This window comes from Laetiporus sulphureus, assembly GCF_001632365.1.
Source record: "Laetiporus sulphureus 93-53 unplaced genomic scaffold LAESUscaffold_19, whole genome shotgun sequence".
NCBI classification, from domain to species: Eukaryota; Fungi; Basidiomycota; class Agaricomycetes; order Polyporales; family Laetiporaceae; genus Laetiporus; species Laetiporus sulphureus.
The window spans coordinates 18,657-40,715 of record NW_024468528.1 but is presented as its reverse complement, the minus strand read 5'-3'; the positions used below and the strand labels follow the sequence as shown (position 1 = coordinate 40,715).

The 22,059-nt window shown below is 43.4% G+C and overlaps 9 protein-coding genes across 9 annotated transcripts; 8 read left to right on the top strand and 1 right to left on the bottom strand.

Annotated features, from left to right (window-relative positions):
* Positions 1-56: 56 nt before the first annotated feature.
* Positions 57-2,306, top strand: LAESUDRAFT_714063 (uncharacterized protein; the record flags this gene model as incomplete). The annotated part of the gene is made up of 8 exons (XM_040907039.1): positions 57-119; positions 349-783; positions 922-1,191; positions 1,238-1,294; positions 1,348-1,557; positions 1,704-1,801; positions 1,847-1,953; positions 2,080-2,306. 8 exons carry the CDS (start codon positions 57-59, stop codon positions 2,304-2,306), a joined length of 1,467 nt encoding a protein of 488 aa, XP_040764334.1.
* A 1,928-nt stretch (positions 2,307-4,234) lies between these two features.
* LAESUDRAFT_714062 (uncharacterized protein) lies at positions 4,235-5,911 on the top strand (the record flags this gene model as incomplete). The annotated part of the gene is made up of 8 exons (XM_040907038.1): positions 4,235-4,333; positions 4,811-4,836; positions 4,948-5,085; positions 5,370-5,385; positions 5,411-5,567; positions 5,662-5,671; positions 5,745-5,767; positions 5,853-5,911. 8 exons carry the CDS (start codon positions 4,235-4,237, stop codon positions 5,909-5,911), a joined length of 528 nt encoding a protein of 175 aa, XP_040764333.1.
* A 374-nt stretch (positions 5,912-6,285) lies between these two features.
* On the top strand, positions 6,286-6,555 carry LAESUDRAFT_652899 (uncharacterized protein; the record flags this gene model as incomplete). The annotated part of the gene is made up of 1 exon (XM_040904386.1): positions 6,286-6,555. One exon carries the CDS (start codon positions 6,286-6,288, stop codon positions 6,553-6,555), a length of 270 nt encoding a protein of 89 aa, XP_040764332.1.
* Positions 6,556-8,754: 2,199 nt separating this feature from the next.
* Positions 8,755-9,383, top strand: LAESUDRAFT_759108 (uncharacterized protein; the record flags this gene model as incomplete). Its single annotated transcript, XM_040912547.1, has 3 exons — positions 8,755-8,898; positions 8,959-9,136; positions 9,202-9,383. The coding sequence occupies 3 exons, from the start codon at positions 8,755-8,757 to the stop codon at positions 9,381-9,383; spliced, it is 504 nt and encodes a 167-aa protein (XP_040764331.1).
* An 857-nt stretch (positions 9,384-10,240) lies between these two features.
* Positions 10,241-14,698, bottom strand: LAESUDRAFT_714060 (uncharacterized protein; the record flags this gene model as incomplete). Its single annotated transcript, XM_040907037.1, has 16 exons — positions 10,241-10,516; positions 10,588-10,714; positions 10,871-11,291; positions 11,339-11,584; positions 11,729-11,772; positions 11,822-11,922; positions 11,962-12,212; positions 12,277-12,745; positions 12,904-12,944; positions 12,992-13,088; positions 13,167-13,406; positions 13,428-13,586; positions 13,650-13,661; positions 14,247-14,423; positions 14,534-14,600; positions 14,658-14,698. 16 exons carry the CDS (start codon positions 14,696-14,698, stop codon positions 10,241-10,243), a joined length of 2,769 nt encoding a protein of 922 aa, XP_040764330.1.
* A 4,639-nt stretch (positions 14,699-19,337) lies between these two features.
* Positions 19,338-19,643, top strand: LAESUDRAFT_620858 (uncharacterized protein; the record flags this gene model as incomplete). The annotated part of the gene is made up of 2 exons (XM_040903271.1): positions 19,338-19,487; positions 19,545-19,643. Coding segments are annotated over 2 exons (249 nt in total), but the record flags the coding sequence as incomplete, so codon positions are not given.
* Positions 19,644-20,367: 724 nt separating this feature from the next.
* On the top strand, positions 20,368-20,760 carry LAESUDRAFT_652897 (uncharacterized protein; the record flags this gene model as incomplete). The annotated part of the gene is made up of 1 exon (XM_040904385.1): positions 20,368-20,760. One exon carries the CDS (start codon positions 20,368-20,370, stop codon positions 20,758-20,760), a length of 393 nt encoding a protein of 130 aa, XP_040764328.1.
* A 771-nt stretch (positions 20,761-21,531) lies between these two features.
* On the top strand, positions 21,532-21,687 carry LAESUDRAFT_653002 (uncharacterized protein; the record flags this gene model as incomplete). Its single annotated transcript, XM_040904388.1, has 1 exon — positions 21,532-21,687. A coding segment is annotated over one exon (156 nt), but the record flags the coding sequence as incomplete, so codon positions are not given.
* Positions 21,688-21,861, top strand: LAESUDRAFT_653181 (uncharacterized protein; the record flags this gene model as incomplete). Its single annotated transcript, XM_040904399.1, has 1 exon — positions 21,688-21,861. A coding segment is annotated over one exon (174 nt), but the record flags the coding sequence as incomplete, so codon positions are not given.
* Positions 21,862-22,059: the final 198 nt, after the last annotated feature.

The following is a 22,059-nucleotide window of genomic DNA, read 5'->3' as shown; positions in this document are numbered from 1 at the left end:
TAACAATACAAACTGAATACAAGCAGATTACATGATCATTCTGCACAGGTTTTGTAATGCATGAAATCTATGGAGTGCCCCGACATCATTTCTCAGATAACCTCATAATAATTGATTATGTAATTATCAAAATAGACAGGCAGCTGCAGCTGATATATTCCATATCGTGGATCTACGCTCAAATTTGTACTCTCTGAGCATGCACAATGCCATTATAGCATGAAGGAGACAGCAATATATCAGCGTGAAATACATACACACATCAGATGTAGTGAAAACTGAATAAACTGTGAATTTTCCTCATCTCCCCCCATGTCATCTGCAATGGCTCAGCCGAATATGATCTAGCAATGCCTGAATCAGCCAAAGGCAGCAATAGAAGCATTAGAAGAGCTGAAGAGTGACTTTGTGACATACAGGAGCAATACTGACAAGCGGTTACAAGTGCTTCATGCACAAAATAAGCTTTTTCTTGGAGAGGTCCAAGTCCTGAATCAGCATGTGAAATTCATGGAACAGATGCTGAATGTTGAGGATGAGGGTGAGGCTGGCATAGCTATGGAAAGGAATGCGGCTGGAGAAGTAATTGGGGAGAAAGGTGAGGAAGGTGAGGATGGTGCTGAGCAAGAGGCCTCCGTGGTAGCAAGTAAGAAAGCTGTGCTTATGAAAGGCATTCACATAAGTCTAGTTCAATACAACAGAGTGCCTGAAGGTACTTACGAAGATGAGCAGGACATCATTAAAGACATGTTTGCGCTGCTCATGGGTGTTTACAAGATTGATGTGAAGCATTTACCACCATATCCACATGGAATCAGACGCGAGAATGATGCATGGCCAAAAGGAAGCAACGAACAGCCATTACTTCACTTTCAGTGAAAACACAGCTTTGATGATCATGTCAACAAAGATGGCTTACAGACAGTTGTTGAGTCCATTAGAGCAACTGGTGTAGCACAGATTCCACATGCTAAGGATGCCTTGGCATCTGTGCTTGATCCCCATCTCAAAGGCAAGATCAGAGACAAGTTTAAATATATGGCATGTCAGATCATGGTGCAAGAGAAGAATGTGAAGGAATATACCTTTATAGCACTGGTTGAAGATGATGACAAGCATGAGAAGGAAGAGCTCAGAGCTGAGGTGCAAGTGAAGAAACTTCAGGCAGTGATGAATTCTCGTGTCCTATCAGTCAGTAAATCAGTCTGAGATAAACCATTAATAATCACTCACATAGCATGCATCATGCAATGAAGAGATTACAGGTGCACATTCACAAGCATTCTGTGTCACTGTATGCAGACAAGAAATATGATTCAGCATTCACTGTCTACCAATATTGATCAGCTGGCATACACCGAGATGCACCCAGACCCTTCAGAAGATGCAGGCTCTCTGCCATCAATGCTATGTCCGATGATGATGGTGATCCTAATGGGAACCCAATGTTCATCAACCATCTTCTTCCGTGCAGCCGCAGATATCAGTGGCTTTGATGTGAAGGCCCATTTTAGCTGCTTCCGGTCATTGTGCAGCTTGAACTCTAAAAATGTCTTAGTGAGAACAAATTCATGCTATATCTTATGCACTTTGTATGTTGTAACCAGTTTCTGTGTTAATCTCATCTTGGATAATGTGACATATGTTGCAAGGGTGCATTTTATGTGAATGACCCGTGGCTCTGGTGACCTTGTGACAAGCAGGAATATCGCTTTTGTGCATCTCGAACCCTCCATGGAGTTGTGGTGAAATCTCGTGGCCATACATTTGCATCTTCATACCTGTATGATGAATTAGCAAAGTAAATTTGAGTGACATTTTAAAATGTATGAAATCACTGGCATAGAGAATCTGCATTTCTTGCACAACAGGCTCAAGAGCATGGTTTAACTGCTCAAGACTTGGCTCCTTCAGTCCAGAAATGTTGGTTACAAGATGGACAAACTGCTGCAGGTAGTGGACTGAGTGATGTAACCCAGTGAAGGATATGTACACACTGCCAGCAGAATGCGGGCAATTATCTGTGATACCAAACCTAACATGAATGAATCAAACGATGAAGTACAGATATATACATAGTCAATGCACCAGTCAATGTTCAATATTATGCTGAGGTTGACGAGGGCCTGTCAGAGTGTACGAGATGTGCCAGCAGAGCACTCGATGTTAGATACACTGCCATCAGCATGTACAACTCACTTTCTTCTGAGTGTGAGGGAGCTCCAAGCTTTGCCATCATGGAAATCATGCATAAGCTCATTAGAAGCCAGAGTGCAGGTTTCAGTATCATTGGATGGCAGCTGTAGGTTCAAGACAAAGTCAGGATGCATAAGAAAATATTGAACTGCCTTGATGATAGATGCATATGGTTGAATCTTGACCAGTACATGCTTATCAGTGGTCGTGGTAGTGCCTTCAGCATATCGCTTAATGCGATAAATGATTCCTTTACAGTGTGGCATCAAACACTGCAGCGAATCCATTTTTTGATGTCATCTAGAGAATAGTACTTATAGCAGATAATACATATAGGACACCATTCGATGTAATTATCAACGGCTAGTCCGAGCCGTCACTTTGCAGCAACAATAGTTGTTGCAGATTTTGGATAGGTGGGAAGACAGCTGCATAGTCAGATAATATCTAATTCATCCTGAAGCTGATTCTGAGCTGTGATCATGGTAGTTTCACCAGATATGTTGCCCAGAACTGCATGGAGATAAGCTAGTCAAACAGCCTGATGTTCATGGAATGCAGATGCAAGCTCTGCCATCTCAGCTAGTTCAGCATGCACAGGATAGTCATAGCCTTCATGGAGCTCTTGCATGCAAACAGGGTCAAGTCCATCAGAAGAGCCAGGGTTAGCAGAGGATTGAGGCACGAGAAATGGCTGAGCACTATCTGAGTCCTGTGTATTAGTATCACTAGAATTGCCATAGCCAGAGTCATTAGCATAGAGACTGTCAACTCAAGAGAATCATCAATATAAGCAGCAGAGAGACCAGATGACCCTTTCCTTGAGTTATGGGTCACACAGAGACATTTAGCAGAGCAGCTGAGGAGTCCTGATATGAGTCAGTGATACCAGTATCAAGTAAGTCCAGCAAAGTCCCAGGCACAGGTGCAGCCACTGAGGAAATGTGAGAGGACTCCAATTTCAATCGTTGACAGTGTTCAGCCTCATCATGCTGTCTGTGCCATACGGCTGTCCATTTTTGTTGTAAACAATAGCCATCATGATTCTTGCTGCAACATGAACAGAAGTAGTGCAACACAACCTATGACAATAAGAAAATTAGCATAAAACTGTAGCTACCTTTAACGCACTGAAGACATTGTCGCATCCACGAGAAGACTACTAGTTCATGAGGAAAGCATCGAGAGTGAGGTGACTATGTGCGTTATGCACGTCCGCCACCAGATTTGCACCACTGGTGTGCTATTTATTGCTATATACACATTATCTGGAACTTACCTGAGATAATTAACATAGATGTTCCTAATCCACCTTTCGGACTTCATAACAAAGCAGCCGGCCATGGCATATGGGGACGCTGTCATGTGTGATCTAGTTGTATCCAGTGAGTAGTATGCAGATTGAAAGCAGATCAGCAAAAATGTGACATCTGCGTGACTTTTGCTCATAATGCATGTGAAATGTACAAATTGCCATCATATTCTACTTTGCATAATCTACAATTTTGTGCAGTGAGGATAGGGAGAGTAGCAAATGGATTTTAATTGTGAACACACATGTCATAGCAGTGTAATGTAAATAATGGGGTACAAGTACAATAGGGTAGAATATACGAATGTGCATGTCAGAGAGGTGGTGATGGGTTACAATTACATAGAAGTTGAATATTGAACAATGAAGGGGTACTGTAACTACATATGAGGAGTGAAGTCAGCACATCAGCATGAAACAGACTGCACAGGTCCCACTCAGAAACTGAGAGATAACATTCACCAGTGATTGTGCAAGCAACCACATGAACAACCACACCAGTGATCATGCCAGCGACCATGTCAGTGATGACACAAGTTCACAGAACAAATTTGACTATATGAGCAATAAATGCCACAACAGAAATGGAGATAGGAGGGAGAGGACATCCTAAAACAGAAAGACACAGAAGGTACAAGCAAGTGATGACATGAAAACAAGCAGCAATGTCAAAGGAGGCCCCATGTTGTAGAAGACAGGCATATGTAATCATAGCCACATTATATCATGTGTGCAGTGGCAGCACTGAAAAAGGCAACTGGAGTGCATGGTCACAGAGTAGGTTCCAGGGTAATGATTGTCAATCAAAATGAGTTGAAAACAAAGGTAGCTCTTGCTAGTTACATATGTTGATGCACTTCAGGCATCCCCATGTCAGAGGCTCTTAGCCATATCTCTGTCTCCTTAAAAATATGGCTAAGAGCCTTTGTAGTGATGGTCTGGCCATGGTCTTATACAATTTGTGGATCCTATGATGGTCCTTTGGTACTTCTTGCAGAGGTACCAGTACCTTCTGGGCAGTACTATAGGAACATTTGTAGGCTGTGACGGATCTGGTCTCAAGGGTTTTCCCATCATTATGACTGCTGTCACATGGTGTCTGGGGGTCATATGGGACATTTTGAGGACAGAAAATCCTGGATTTTCAGGATACTTATACTTTAGTGCAACACTTTGCAGGCTATATTTCTGCTGTTTCATCATTTAGAAGTTCATTTCTTAATATCACTGACCTTTGATTGTGGGTTGATATACGCCATTCCAGCTGAAATAAATCATAGCAGAATTACACTCCAAACACAGTGGAGAGGCTTGGGCCGAAGCTCTTCGTGAGCGTTGCGAATGCGGGCATTATCCAGGTCTGACCATTGCTCGAGTGCATGCCAGAGTATGTGATGTCTCCATCATCGAATGACTCGCTTATCTCGTGACATGTGCAGATTCATCGAGGACGTGGTGTGGATCAATGTGCTGGGACTCATGAACGCCCACATCGCAGCTGGGTGGCAGATGATCAAGCAGGGCTCCGGTGGGTGCATCCTTGGTGCTGGCTCAATAGCATCGTATCATACAGCGGGGTGAGTGGGATGGTGCCCGATGACTGGACAATTTTGGCCTGATGGAGTGCATGTTCTTGTCAGTCAACCTTACGCCGTATGGTGCGACAAAGTTTGCGGTTCACGGGTTCACGGAGGCAGCTGCTAAGGAGTGGGCGCAGTACAGGATCTGAGTGAACGGTGAGGTTTGCCATCCTATTGGCTCATTATCATCATTTGTCTGATGGTGTCGGACGTGTTAGCGTACGGCTCCGGTATCGTTGGCTGAGATCTCGCGAAGATCGTGATTGTTTCCATTATTGCAGTTGTCTAACATCTCACGTACAAATCTGTGCTCCATCGATAGGAGGGCATCAGCGTTGGTGAGGCGGAGGCTCAACACGTGAAAAATGATGTGCTGCTCAGGCGCATACAGGAGGCTGAGGATGTCGCGAAGCTGGTTACGTTCTTGGCATCGGATGAGGCAGAATGCCTCACTGGTCAGATGATCAAGACATGCGGTGGTGCGTCTCTGTGAGACGAGCATGAAGTAGAGTAGATTCCGCAGATTGTGTCAATGTAAGTTTGTCTTTTTTATTGTTGAAATGAACTCATCAGTCCCACCACAGTGAGTGCTTGGTTTGAGTGATAGAAGGATTCTCTGTAACCCTCGGGGACAACTGTAATGACCATTAAGGCAGAACAATGTCTAACGAGCCACGAGGTATGTGGACCCACACATCATGCGTGTTGTCGTGCCAGTTTTCCCGTCAAAACGATTGAGCCATAGTGAATATTGCTTCCCTCAGCTTCGGAAGGACATGAATCTGATCCATATTTCTATGGTGCAGCTGCACGCGCACGTTAGAATGCTGATGAGCCAGCTCCACTCACGATGGCAAAGAAGACGTCTAGCACTCTGAGGCCGTCCGCATAGGCTATCGAGCCAGAGCCTTCGACGTTTGCGCCCAGCGACAGGTGGTCGAACAAAGACATAAATCCCATGCCTGTTCATGCTGTGCATCTGCCGCTTCATGATGATCTTCTTCATTTAGATGGATTCCTGACGGAGAGTTGCATTATGTGACCTTGGGATCGATTAGTGAATGTGGATGACATGGAATTATGTCGCATACTGGATCTCGGATGCGACCAACACTGCAGTATGCTGTCCATTGAATTGTCATGGTGCGCACACGAAGCATATATGCATGCCCCCAAGGACCTGCTCATAATCCATGCATGCAGTGTAGGCAACAAGCACTACCTGCGATTGCCCTCGGGCGTTGCATCATAGCCATTGTCATAGTACTGAACGTGACAATCAGTGCTCGCCTGCATGTTGCGTTCCCCGTGTTCAACCACTCCTCATTCAGCTTTTGGTTTAAATACTTCACCGTCATCAGCCAGGTCATCCTCTCCCTGTTATGGTTCAGCATACAGTCATATACAGGATCGGAATGTATATATCAGCAATGCGTTGACCGAGACTTGTGCAGGTGTGGAAACTGATGCCCAGTGAAAATCCCGTATAAGCACAGTGAGGGAAATCGTGGTGGAACGAGTCCGTGAAGGTCAGGACTTTTCCCTAAAGTTGCAGATCATGGGACAGTGGGGCATTCAAAAATAAGTCGGCAAATTTGTCTTGGCATATCGAACGACGCAGAGCACATGGTGCACAACATCGTCGCATCGATCATATGTGCATGAACTTGTGAGCATGCAGCATGATCAGCATGCACGTCGATGTGATGACATTGTATGCGCTCAACGACATCACGTTTCATCTAAGTACGGCCAACCTCGTGCTTCTGTCGTGTAATGCGTCGGGCAAGCAGAGCCATCTTTCCTTCCAACCACCACCATCCCCCTCCCTTCTTATGCCATCAGCCAGCCCCTTAACATCTCCCTGCCCTCTGATTCATGCTCGTGTCTGCCATGCAAAAGTAAGTAGTTGCAGAGCTGTCCTCTGAACACTGTTGTGCTAACATTATCTAAGCAGTTGCACCATGATGTACTCGGAATCAGGCTGAGGTTGAAGAATTCCTCAGGTGGACACTTTCGAGGTGTCGTTCCAAGCTCTTTCACCTGAGGAGCTCCAGATAAGTACTGTTTTCGCTCGAACTTCATCTGAATGCAATTGACAAGGACACTTTTGATGCGTCATTCCAAAGTCTTTTACCCGAAGAGCTCAAGGTGCATATTCTTGGGATTGTGGTCATTGCAATGCTTACGGCTGCTCTGCATTCAGAAATACGAAGATCTTCAAAATGCGCTTCCAAGCGCAAGCAAAACAGAGCTGCACTGCTGCAGGGAGCAAGATCTCTTAGGTACAGATCATTTCTCTGTCGTTTAGTTCGCTTTAATTGGTGCATGCTATGTACAGGGACCAATGAGAGATGAGCGGAATGAGAAATAGTGGCGCTTCGAAGCAGGTAGGCGACAACGGGCCAAATGGAAAGGAGAGTGGGCAGAGTGGGATTTCGATGTGGAGTGTGGGTGATCGGGGTGGGGCATGGGTGAGGGCTACGATAATGGGAGGGAGGACAAAGTGGCAAATCTGGGGAGGCAGTGGGACACAGAGGATAGCTACTATTCTGTATAGTTTTGCTCCAATCCACCACGACCTACTCAGGATAAAAAGCGTAATAGTTCAGATTTGTCCTGCAGGTTGTGGCGGAAAGCGGCACTTGAGAGGCTCCACAACGCATCAATTCACCATGATCTCCCTCGCTACGCTCATACAGAATTTTCACTGGGACTGACGTTGCATGCTCGTACAGATGCTCAAAGCTATCTGGTTGTCGTTGGACCACTTGCTCAACCATCTTCCAGCTAGTGCCAATATTACTACCTCAGGTCTGCCTGTCCCTCTCTTCTTCTTCTAAGTATGGAGTTGTAATGAGATGTTTTTCATAAGGATGATGTGCTATTTTCTGTACTGGCTCATCCATATCATTTCGTCGAGCTCTTTTTTTAATCTGAAACTGCGCTCTCACATCTGCAGGCGCTTGTGGGCGGCAGGTGCATGAGGGGGGCTGCTTACATCAGCGGTGTGCGTGGACTGTCAATCCATCCAGAATAAGACGTCCTTCACCACAGTACTTGGAGCACCAGCAAAGTATGTTGTATTCAGAGCTTCAGAGCTTCGGAAACGCTACGTGTACGCCATGGCCCACATTGCACGATCCCCGACATGTGCCCTATCTAACTGCACCCATAGGACTGCACCCATAGATCACCATCTATAGCTAGATTCCCCCTCTCATGTGATCTGTGACCGGATCTTCTTGTGACTATGAGTGCAGCATCGATGTCTGGGCCCTCAGCTGCTCCATTCTATTCCCACAGATGGACAGCCCTTAATGCACGCAATGTGCAAACTAAAATCTTACCAGCGGTTGCCGTTATGCGCTCTGACTTGTCGTGCCGTTCTTACTTCTTTGCCGTTTCTTGCAACGTGCAATCAATGTCAGTCCCTTTGACCACAAGCATTTCTGGAGGATGGCCTCAACTGAAGCAGCGAGTTCACTAAGCATATGTGATATTGTTCATGTCTTCGCTGACTTCTTCTTCATGCATGATTCCGCAAAAGTGCGGTGTCCACCTCCTTATCATCTACCATCATCGAAACCTGTCTTCGAACTTGTCTGCTCAAGTATCCACGACTTGCAGTATCGATATTCACTCATACTCGTCTCATGCGCAAAAATGCGTGCTCAAGATGGTACAGTTGTAGTTGAGCTCTATGACGCTCAAAACGCCACTCTAGAGGAGCGCAACCACGACTATTCAGTTGACGCAGTGTCCAAGGTGTCGTATGCTTCATGCCAGGTGGAGGGCATCTTCGGAAAGGTCTGTAGATGTTATCAGTTGCGCATTGACAAACATTAGCCTAACACCCAGCATGAATAGGTGTTTGCCTGCAGGATAGAAAACAAGGCGTCTTTCACCATTATTGTCGAACTGAATTTCGAGGGCATGGCGCTATCGCTGTATACAGTCAGCGCCAACTCAACATTATGCGATATGGGCTATATGATCTCCGCTACACATATCCAGCTGTATAAGTTCGTGAAGATGTTTCATGAATGTAAGCACTTGGTAGTCCTATCAACTCGTCAGTGGTCACCCAAACCTCACCTTTTGTGCACACAGTGTCTACTGAAAGCGTGAGGTCTCCAACACATGGCATGCTCAAGTTCAAGATCTCACCTGCTGACCATGTCACGTACTCTGACATCGACATCCGCAAGGATCCGTGCAAGCGTGAGTTGCGAAGAAGGACTGTGAAAAGGTCCTTTAAGGATAGAATGATGCACGAGCCACAAGTGATGTAATGTTGTTGTCTTTTAGTCGGACTCGCAATATTCTGACTTGTGATTCTTCAGTCAGTCCTCAGGCTAATTCTGATAGATAAATTCTCAATTTCATTAAATTTACTTTGTATCTGAGATTACTGCAGCATGAATATCAGACATGATTATGATCATGTGGTCATATCAGTTTGGTTTCATAAGTCATTCTGGCCCTCTCAGACCGATGTCTACAATAGCCCGTGGTCCATGATTGTGGTCACGTGGTCATACCAGTTTAGTTTCATAAGTCATCCTGGTCCTTCCAGACCGATGTCTGCAATATCCCATGGTCCCTCATTCTGATTACATGGTCATACCAGTGTAATTTTATAAATCATTTTGCTCCTTGCAGAATGATGACTGCTATAGTACCAAAAATTCTGCCTAAAATCAAACATGATCCATTTGTTGTTCAGTAATTTATCAACAACGCATTATAAGTATACAAGCAGATTTTATGGTCCAAGCTGGCAGAACCATAAGGTGCATAACATGCATCTGTGCAACTCATTCTAAATACTTTCTTGAGATCTTCAGCCTTAACTTCATGCTTGGACTTACCATCCTGATGGGACTCCCCAATGCCGTGAATCACTAAACCCATATCACAACTATTTTATTTTCCCTTTGAATGAACATCCCACAACAATGTCATGCTTAATTAGTTTGTTCAATTTCACATATGGACTTAGTGAGCAGCTTAACAAATAATTAACAATTTTAAACATTTTCAAAAATGGTCATTTTCAGAAAACTCATAATTTATTCAGACTGACCAAGACACATTGCATTGAATGATGCACCAAGAAATGTATATACAACATGAGAGATCACATATCTCAGCCCCTACGGTAGTCACACGTGATATTCTGCTTATTTCCTGTGTGCCTATGTTCCTTAAAGTCAGATGAAAGATAATCTTCATGCTCCAGGTCAAAAAGGTAGTCTTTGTAGTGAGGATAGCCGATGTTGTCGTGCACATGGCTTGAATCTGCAATGGCATTGCCTTGCTGCATGTAGACCAGATGCGCAACAGGCACACTGTAAGCATTTGTGAACACATCGGCCCTGGATGGGTACCCATAGAGAGGGACGAAACCTTGCATCCCCATCAGCTGCCCATAGTGAGAGTGAGGTTGCAGTCGAGTATTGAGGATGTGGATGTCCTCATGTCATAGTGGATGACCTTGGCCTTCACCGCCTCACTCGGTGTGCAGCATGTGCCTGTGTTCACTGCGAGACTTGCCAAATGAATGTGGCTTGTCTTGCCTCTCCTCATCATCACCACCTCATCGACCATTCTTCTTCTTTTTCTTTAGAGAAGGAGGATGTGAGGCTCTGATGACCTCATTTGCTTCATCCGATGTGGAGGCAGCGTGATGGCAGGATGACATTAGTGCACGTTGTTCATCATGGGCATTGACAGTGACAGTATGAGCTGCTGCCGTGTGGTGGTGAGGCTTCAGCACATGACATCAATATGCATAGCGGCCACATGAGGCACAGTAATGGGCACATCATGGTGGTGCAGCAATGGCGACGGCAGCTCATCATTGCTCTCAATGGTGATAATGCGAGTCAGGCGAGCAGTTGGAATGTGTGGACAGGGTGGTGATGATGATGGGTGCTCATTCTCACTGTCAACAGTGATCACATTGGAACTGGGTACGTGGTGGTCAGTCATATGCAGGGGATATTGTCCAGCATCTTTGTTGATGTTCAGTGAGTGATTATGGGCTCTTTTCTTCTTCGCGCCCTTCGACTGGTCTTTCTGTAGCTTCCTCAGCCATTCAGTCAAGTCGTGCAGAGTCTTGTGCTTAGTGCTTGTCAGACCAATGACTAGGGGAATGTTGCCTTTGCCAAGGTTGTTGTCAGACATTTTGAGGTCACCTGGCAACTGGTCAGTGAGAAACAAGTGTTACAAGCAAATAATGTACTTTTACTCCACCTCTCGACGTGAGGGATTGGTAGCAAGGTTGCTCCGCTCTTCTCTCTCTGCAGAAAGCCCTCCACAAGCTTCCTGAGCTCTTCAGTCTTGAGAGATTTGAATTCAAACTTTGGATCTCCAGGCACAGGTTGCACGTTGTCATGCCAGTCCACCATAGTAAAACTGTGCTTGTATGCAAGATTCAGCCAGTTCTTCCATGGAACGTGCTGCGGGTTCTTCACATCAGAATATTGACCTGTCACCATGATGTAAGACACAGAAGGCTGGACATGTAATTAGTATTCACTGAGGGACCCTTGCATGATCGACGTCAAAATATGGCGATGACGGTCACAAGGCAACTCTTTTGTGGTGCTCTCCACGTCGATACTGGGACCACCTATGAACAGAATGTTGGTGTGACCTTGGCCTAGTTTGACATTCCTAAGAGAGCATTGTCAGTATTATAGGCAGAGCACTTGAGAACACTTACTTGACTGCAGTTGTAAGGTCATCCCAGAGCTTCACCGCATCGATCTTGTTCTTCTCAATCAAGCTCATGACATATTGTGAGCTGTCAAAGAGGGTGGAAAGCTGTCAAGCCACAGTGTCAGTACCAGTATGTATGATGACCCTGATAATCTCCATATCCTCGAGATTGTGATAGGTTCCAGCTAGGTTCATGAACTGCTTATGTGCACGAATCATTCTGGCTGTCGTAGACTTCACAGAGCAGATGGCATGAGCGGGGTCCTTTTTCAGATTGTTGCAGTAGTCGAATATCAGCTTGAAGGCACGTTCACAAGCATTGTCATCACCCTTGACACTCTCACAAAGTTTGCAATAGGCTTTGTCCATCATGTTGCTGTATTCGGCAGGAGTGACTAGATGTAACGAATCTGGTCAGTCATACACTAAGAGAAGTCAAGCAATGAATGTCATGCTTACTGTTGCTGGCCTGAGCAAACAGATGGTGGTCTGAGTACCATGTACAGAACATGTTGAAGTGATTCAGTGTGTGAGATGCCTTGATGCCAAGGTTTGCATAGATCAACACATCGTGTGTGCCCTTGCTGAATTGGCAGGTGATGTCTTCAGCTTCAGTTATCACACAGTAACCCAGATCTTCTGCTGGCTCTTTGGTGGCCTTGGAGAATGGCCCCGGTGTCTTTGTCCACCTCTCTGCCTTCTCTGGCCCATCATCAACACCATCACTGTCATTGCCATTGCCATCATCATCACCGTCATTGTCAGCATCAGAGATGACACTCCCTAGCCTCTCATCATCCTCATTGAAGATGGCATTGTCATCCGCATTGGTGTAGTCACTCAAATCTGCATGAGATTTGCCTTTCTCTCGATATGTATTGGCAGGACGTGAATCTGAGCTTTCTTCACTCTCACGGCTAGCCTGCAGCTGACAGCGGTAACTCGTCATTACTCAATGTTCATGAATGACCTTGTTTTCAAGCTCTGCATCAATCTCACAATCTTCTTCATCAGTATCCAGAGCTTCGTCCAGATTCTTGTGTGCCAGCTGGGCTCACTTCTTCAATGCCACTCTGCAAGTCTCACTGAAGTTGCTGCCCGAGGTGTCAAAGAGCACAGGGTCTTCGCTGAGTCAGCGAGCTGCATGTTATCAAAATGTGTAAGAGAAACTCACCTATTCTGTTGTCTGCACCGTCATCACTAGCGAACAACTCCCATGCGACTCCTTTGTGCCTTGACGCGATAAGTCTCTGATTACGTTTTGCTGCATTCTAGTGCATTAGGGTTCTGTCAGTAAGTATGTGATTATGCCAGCTTGTATGACTCATCGTATTCTTGACGTGACATACTTGGTCACTGTCTGTTTCAAGCTCATGGTTGCCCTCCCCCTCAGCCTCGTCCTGCAACTCATGCTTGAAAAGATTCTGTGCATCGTCCTCATCATCGTCATTGCTGCCGTCCTTGCTGCTGCCATCCTCGATGTCATCCTTGCCATCATCCTCATTGTCATCCTCGCTGCCATCCTTGCCATTGTCCTTGCCGTTGTCCTCGCTGCTGTCATCCTTGCTGCTGTCACCCTCATCATCATTCTAAAGTTCATTTTCCTGCACCTCATCCTCACAGTCGCCCTCATTCTCGTTCTCGTCATTGTCCTCTTCATTTGCTTCCTCAGCTGCACCCTCACGTTCATTCCTATGCATGCGTGGTGACCTTGTCTTGCCGATGTTGCTGGGCCCATAATGAGTTGATGCCGATGGAGTGGAAGCAGCCTATGTGAAGGTATAAGATGAGTTCATTTTCAGATCTTCAGAGGATCAGAGATCACCACTCACCTCAGCATAATTCTGGAAGGTCTGTCATGCTGTCCCTTCACAGTTTTACTGATGGTCTTTCAGGCAGTCTTGTCCTTTTTAGTCACAGTTTTTGTGATAGGCTTGCCTTGCTTTGCCTAAGTAAGAGATTTAGATAATACACGAATGATCTCTGTCGGCAAGTAATTAAAAGCTGGGCGTCCTTTATCTGAGTGGGCCATACCATCATTTTGACTGTTCAAGTCGCTGTCGGGTACGTGGCGACCACTGCGCATCATTCTATGAGTGCCAAGTGGATCAACTGCAGCTTCTGAAGGTTCTGCTTTGCACTCAGAGCAAAGGTGATGCAGCTCAGGCTGAGAAGGTTGTGCTCTTGCACGAGGCATGACAGTGGGAGGTAGTCAAGATGAGAGTTGCTGACAGGGGGTGATGGTTCAACCTGTGAGTGCGAACGTGTCTGTCAGCTCGATGTCAACCAGCACAGGGAGCGCGAAGCATACCGAGTTCTGGTCAGTTCATGCTGTAGCCTGATCAGGAAATCACAGTTCAGAATGAGCCATAAAAAGTGATGTTCACACCTGAATCTGAGCATATAAAGCAATCAGAGGCAGAACTTACATGGGAGACAGCACCACAATGCGCTACTTTGTGAGAAGATCTCCAAATCACGATTGCACTGGTATGCCTGACTGAGAGCGAATCTGGTATATTCACAGAGGTGGGACGTCTCAGCGTCGAGAATGAAGAGGGTTTGAGTGGAAGAACAAGCCATGTAACATTGCTGCAGCTGCAAGTCTGAAGTCGGGCGAAGTATTCCAGAAGTATTAGACGATGATGATGTGGCCGCAGAGGATTACTCCGACAATCTAGCGACTCAAGGTCATTCCAACGGTCATAGCACAGACTGAGTACTTGAGTGGCACAGCTGCTGTTGCCCTCCATGCTCTGAACACATGCACGAATGCACGTATCCTGGTTCGCAACATAAGGTCAGTAGTATTCATGCCAATCAAAACAAAGATGACTTACTGAGCACGAACTGCCTTTAGCTTGAGCCAGCAGTCAAGCATTGTTATGAAACATTGTCGTTGTTCTTGTCTAGCACGAACGTGCGTAGACGGACCAGATGAGTCCAGTTACATGTGATCTTTTGTAACTGCTCACAGCTTTCTGCTCTCCCACCCATCTCTAACATGTTCAATTCTCGCTGACGACATAGTACTATGACTCGTTCAAGGTCTCTGTGCTTATATTTCTGGCATGGTATGTCGTGCCATCCATCATAAGGTATGTATTGCAGCAAATGCATCAATAACTCGATTGTGAGTTCATTAATAGAGATTTGGTCGGTGCACTGTATTCTCAACTCTTGCACCTTTGACATGCAGCATTCCATCAAGGTATGCATTTTTCAGATCTCTGCTTTCGTCTATTGTGGTTCTCATAACCAGTATTGTCCTGTATTGTTGCCATCTACTTATGCATGCAAGACACACGTACAAGAATGCAAGGGAAGCCCATCGATTAATTGCTCACATAGCACTCACACAGAACGGATTCATGCTGCATGAGGTTAGATGATTCAGGAAGATTTGGTTGTGGGACTCGAGTGTGCAGTGTCTAGCGACATGCTTTGATTGACCATGAATCTAGTATGTTCATCTTCAACTGAATGGGGTTTTCTTTTGACTTAAACAGCCATGCATGCTTCGTTGCAATGAACGTGTCAAGAAGTGAATCATTGCACCACTGCAGGATGTATCATTGGTGATAGTGTTGAGGAAAGCGAGTAAGGTGGTGGACTTGTTCAGAAGAGCACGGTCTGCTGGGGCAGCGCAGTAGTGGCACTGGCCATGAAACATCTCCTGTAAGCTGGGTATATATGCTCATGCTCGAATTCATTTTCTTCATAATCATTGACCGGTTCTCCAGAGAAGTTACTCTTTGAAACGTCTTTCCGACATGCAAAGGCTCGCTGAAAAGATCCCTCTCTACCTTCGAGCCCGGTGACTATCCGCTCATCATCTATGCATGAAAGTCAACATGTCAGCAGAACTACAGCTATGCACTATATAGAACATCAGGACACTTCTAAGAGATGACGGCCTCATAGAGCATACAACGTACAACTTCAAGGACTCGAAACTATCATCAGTCTCTTGGGCGGCATTCAATACGCTCAAATAAACACCACGCACGACTGTCTTTTTGACTGTCATGGCCAAACATCTGCACAGCCTCATTCGAGCCCTCCACCTGCAGAAGGGCCATTCACTGACCTCACCGATTCACCAGAATGGAACTCAATTCTCTACGGTGTGCACACCACATTCGATCAAGAGCCAGCTGAAATTGCACTAGTGGGTTCCACAATTGTAATACAATCCTGCACAGAGCTGCTAAAAAAAATTGTGTATATCCTCTTCACATATTGTAATACTGAATGATAAAACAATGTGCATAGCTATTGTAATTCTTGTAGAATGTTCCTGCTAGCATTGTAATACTTGCGCATTAGAGTTGTAATATGTGCTTGCAGGTATTGTTATATCTTTGCACTTGATTGTAGAATGTTCCTGCTGACATTGTAATACTTGCACACTGGAGTTGTAATCTTTGTAAAATGCTCCTGCAGATATTGTAATATCTTTGCACTTGATTGTGAAATGTTTTTAGCAGGCATTGTAATATCCTGTACTAGAACTGTGCTTCCTGTAAAATGTTTTCACTAGTATTATAATAATTACATAATAAAATGCACTGCACTGGTTTTTATTTTGCAGTGTTGTAATATTCATGCAGTATTATAATTTATTAATATTTATATAGATATTCTTGACATTGTATAATTATACTATAAACACAGATGCTTGCAATAAAGATATACATAGAATAATATGCACAGCCATTATAGTTTATATTAAAATTGCTTAGCATATATTGTAATATATATGCATCTAAGTTATAATTCTTATAAAATGCTTTTCAAATATAGTAATATACGAGTACTTCAATTATAGTTTCTGTCAAATGTTTATAAAAAAATTATAATATCAATATAATCAAATGCACTATATTTCACTTTTATAACATTTACTTTTGTACTATATAATAATATATTATTAGTTGTGCACATTTTATAACATTTTATAATAAATATATATGCACTTGAGTGATAGCCTCTGTGAAATGCTCTTGGCAGGTACTGTAATATTTTTGTCCTTTTTTGATTTTTATTTTTATAATATTTACATAAGAAATAATCCAAATTGTCTATTTGCTTGCATGATTATATGCTTTAATTTTCTATAACAAATGTTTGGTCACTATTAGCTGATTTGCTTATGCTATTTTCTTCACCCTTAGCACCAACAGATTCTTTGAAATGAGCTTCAAAATTAGATGTAAATTTTGATATAATTTCTATAAATGTTTGCTAATCTGCTTTGTCATGCTCATTCTCAGATAAAGAGCTTGTAAAAGGTGACATAAGCTGCACTGACAGCATCTATCATATGCAATAGTGGCTATCTCTACAAGATATCTGCATGCCAATAATTGCTCAATTGTATAAATAGTCACCATCATTTAGATTTCTGTCAGATTAAAAGATTTCACAAGCACAAGCAGAGACCTTTTACTCTTTTTACCTTCCATGTTGCCTAATTCATATTGCAAGCTTGATATGCTTTGTGATCTGATCAATAAAAAGACAAGACATGTCTGCATTTTACATAGGCTGAAAAGTTCCTTATCAACATCTGCCTTCTTTGCTGTGTCATTACTGATATGCATCCATTTTACAACCTTAACATCTGTGGCACTGGGCAGATGGCCAACATTCAAATGTGGAATGTGTATGATCACTTCACACAGAAGGTCAACTGCACTACTGCAAACTGATATACTGCATAAGCTGCATTTAGCATTTGAAGTTCAGAGGACAATTGATTGTTCTGTTATCTGGTTCTGGCTGATACAGATGTTTCAGATTCTAGACATGACAAGCAGAGTACTGAAATAGGTTATTATGAGCTTTGGTGCATATGAATAGGCTAATGACAGAGAAACTGGTGAGAAAGATGCCACACTGCAAATGAGTTTAGTGATAGCATGCAAGTCAAATGAACATAGGCTAAGAAGCATGCTGCCATTTTTTAGTATCTTGCAGCTCAGTTTGCTAAAATGTGATGTCACATCCTGACTCACCTATCTTTATAGATCTTTTACTTCAGTTTGTCAGTCACAGATGGATGAAACAGCATAAGCAAATCAGCTAATAGTGACCAAAAGTTTGTTATAGAGAATTAAAGCACATAATCGTGCAAGCAAATAGACAATTTTAATTATTTCTTATATAAATATTATAAAAATAAAAATAAAAAAGGACAAAAATATTACAATATCTGTCAAGAGCATTTCACAGAGGCTATCACTTAAGTGCATATATATTTATTATAAAATGTTATAAAATGTGCACAACTAATAATATATTATTATATAGTTTAAAAGTAAATGTTATAAAAGTAAAATATAGTGCATTTGATTATATTGATATTATAACATTTTAATAAACATTTGACAAAAACTATAATTGAAGTACTCGTATATTACTATATTTGAAAAGCATTTTATAAGAATTATAATTTAGATGCATATATATTACAATATATGCTAAGCACTTTTGATATAAACTATAATGGCTGTGCATATTATTCTATGTATATCTTTATCATAAGCATCTGTGTTTATAGTATAATTGTACAATGTCAAGAATATCTATATAAATATTAAAAAATTATAATACTGCATGAATATTACAACACTGCAAAATAAAAACCAGTGCAGTGCATTTTATTATGTAATTATTATAATACTAGTGAAAACATTTTACAGGAAGCACAGTTCTAGTACAGGATATTACAATGCCTGCTAAAAACATTTCACAATCAAGTGCAAAGATATTACAATACCTGCAGGAGCATTTTACAAAGGTTACAACTCCAGTGCGCAAGTATTACAATGACTGCAGGGGCATTCTACAAGAATTACAATGCCTGCCAGAAAGATTCTACAGTCAATTGCAAAGATATTACAATATCTGCAGGAGCATTTTACAAAGATTACAACTCCAGTGTGCAAGTATTACAATGTCAGCAGGAACATTCTACAATCAAGTGCAAAGATATAACAATACCTGCAAGCACATATTACAACCCTAATACGCAAGTATTACAATGCTAGCAGGAACATTCTACAAGAATTACAATAGCTATGCACATTGTTTTATCATTCAGTATTACAATATGTGGAGGAGATATACACAATTTTTTAACAGCTCTGTGCAGGATTGTATTACAATTGTGGGAACCACAGCTGGAACTTGATGAGCTCGTAAACGAGGGAAGAAGGAGCGGCAGTGGAAGAGATGAATGACTGAGATGATTCCTTCACTGTTACATCCTCATCATGGCCTTCTTTGCCTGTCTGCTTCTCTATGCAACATCCCCCATTCCATGGAGAAGGACTGCACCTGTGAAGGCATCAAGGTGCGCACACTGGAAGTGATATGTATTTACTTCAAATGTTAGTCACCGTCACTCTCGACTTATAGTGCCATGTCTGACGGATATCAAGGTCTTAAAAAAATCACACTGGTTGTCTGTGCCTGCTTATCCACAGCCGTGCAACTTCTGGCACACAGATTGTTGTACACCACAAGCTCCCAGCATTGCTATCGACTTGAATCTCTTGCAGTTTGTTAAGGACCTTTTCATGAGACTTTCACCGAATGTCTCATCATTCTGCTCTATGTTTGAATTTTTCCTTGGTGAGCGTGACTACAAATTCTTGACTCAGGTAAGTGTGCAAATTCTCTTGCATAGTTATCAGGTGCTGACTCATCACTGCTTACAGGATGCATTGCGAAGGCATTTCGGCAACATGTTGCTCTGGTACTCCAATCTCATCAACTCTATGAATCATTTCATACAAGATCACATCAAAGACACTCGAATCTCATGTACCTCCAATTCTTTACAAGACCAACTGGCTGCACAGAGGTCCAACAGCAACTGAAGTAAAGGATAATGTACGTACTTTTGATCTCACTCACTCTCTGGTCTCAGACTGACCTTTTCAACCTATAGCAAGCATCTCCCCTATTCACAGTGAAGGTGTATCATGTGATGCCAACAATGGCAATGACAAAACTGACAGCAGCGACATAACGTGCATTCACCTCAAGATGCCCAGGGTCATCCACAGCATTCGCGACAAAGACCCAGTGAGTATTTGAGGGCAAGATGTCCTCTCTGCTTCGGAGGGGTGTTCTTGGATGAAGCTGCTGACATGTAAGTATTTTATTATTGTCTATCAATCGGTGCACACTGATAGATGTGAAACAGGCTAAACGTTCTTGTTTGCATCGATGCATGCTTTACTCAGAAGCACAGGAAAGGCAAGAGAGAAACTCGAAACCAATTGCGACAACATCCAGGAAGCATTTTTGTGTCAGAGAGTGGATGTGAAGACCATGGAGAACTATGTCGAGAGCATTTGACTGCCCTGTAAGAGTGATACTCGAGCTATGCCAGCCACACAGCCTCAAGGTCAAGACGGCTATGAGGGAAATTTGAAGATACTCACCTCAGTTCTGGATAGATGCAAAGAGTCCTTCCTTGTCACAGAGGAGAAACATCAAAAAGCCAGCATGCAGTTCTTTGTGGACACTGGTCTCATGACACTGTTGTGTCGTCATGACCGTGTGCTCTGGCTAGTTAATATAATGTCAGCTGGTGAGTGGCAACACTATGCACTCACACTAATCCATTGCCTCTTCCAACATCTTCCCCCCTCAGCAACAGTCAGACTCCTTTATGACATTGCATGTCAGCTGCATCACAGCTGTATCAACTGGAGTTTTCTCGATGATGTCATTGATTGCATAACCTTTGTGATATCGATATTTCATGCATATGGCCATCAATGGCCATGTCAAGTGATCTACCATCCTCGCAAATATGTTGGATTTAAATTAATGGATGGAGAGGGATGCGAGCGCTTTTGGAGTGCAATCAAAATGCTCATACCAATGCTTCGCATTTCAGGTGTAAGTTCCAACTTTCATTGAGGCAAATATGTTCTGACATGCCTTTGGCAGTACCATCAGCATTTGTTTGTCATTGATACACAGGTCAAGCATCTCGACGATCAATTACTTCATTCTCTCGGACACTGGGTAGCAAGAAAGTGGGCTCAATGCCAAGCCAAGAAGACTACTGCAGAGGCTGAGCTGAGACATTGCAGAGTGGAGGTAGCCGTGCTGCAACAGCAATAGGCTGCCCAAGAAAGGGATCATACAAAGCCTGCTCTACGTAAGTGATGCCACCCGCTGATTTACTTCATGTGATGAGGTACTGATGATCTATTCAGGGTGGTCGAATAACAGAGCAAACCAGGCAATTGAAACAATTCTCACATTGCAGAAGACCCTGCAGACATACCAGATAACAGTTCGTAACCTCGAACACAAGCTCATGGGAGACGGAGGCTTTTTCGATAGCAGTGAACTCATCATTTAGCTTGAGGACGTGCAAATGAAGTGTACCATGATCACTCAAGCAATCGTGTAGAAGAAGGTGGCACTTGGCATCACCGATCAAGCAAGGCTATCCAGCCTTGTCAACAATAAACTTCTTCAGCTCCGGATGAATGCGCGTGCTCTCAAACAGCATATACGTGATCGCTTATGACAGCAAAAATTTGAACTCGAACGTTTGGAGAGATCATATCGCCAAACAGTTAACAGTAAGTTCGCAAAGGTTTCTTACTCATGCAACATCTAATGGAAGTACAGATAAAAAAACTCACGAGTCACATCGAGTCCACAGTGAAATGATGTGAACTGAGTATCAACAAGCTCGCGAAGACATACAACGGTCTCTGCAAGCAAATGTACGACCTCATGAAGAAGTGTGTTGTGTCATGCTTTGCCATTGCACCCATGCCAATCGAGGCTAACACGCTCTTCAAGCTAGATGTTGACGATGACATCTGACAAGATATTGGTCTAGAAGATGACTATCAGGAGGGTCCGGTGCCACCATGGCTAGGTGATGAGGCAGTACGAGCAGGCATCAAGAGCTTGCTTCTGCTTGATCGATGCAGAGAAGAGGATAGGAGATTGAAAGATGAGCGGTGTGCTATGCAGGAGTGGATGAAGGAAGAGTGAGCATGTCTGGATGTGACAGAGCATGAAGCAGGTGAGTGATGATTTATCATTATTTCTTGCCTTGCATAACCAATTCTTGTCCACAGCACATGATCTAGATCTTCAGTATCAACTGCAGGCCCGTCAACACCACCTCTGCAGATTATGTGTCACATGGCAATCTCAGATCCACTCTATTCTCTGCAGCCATCCAATGTC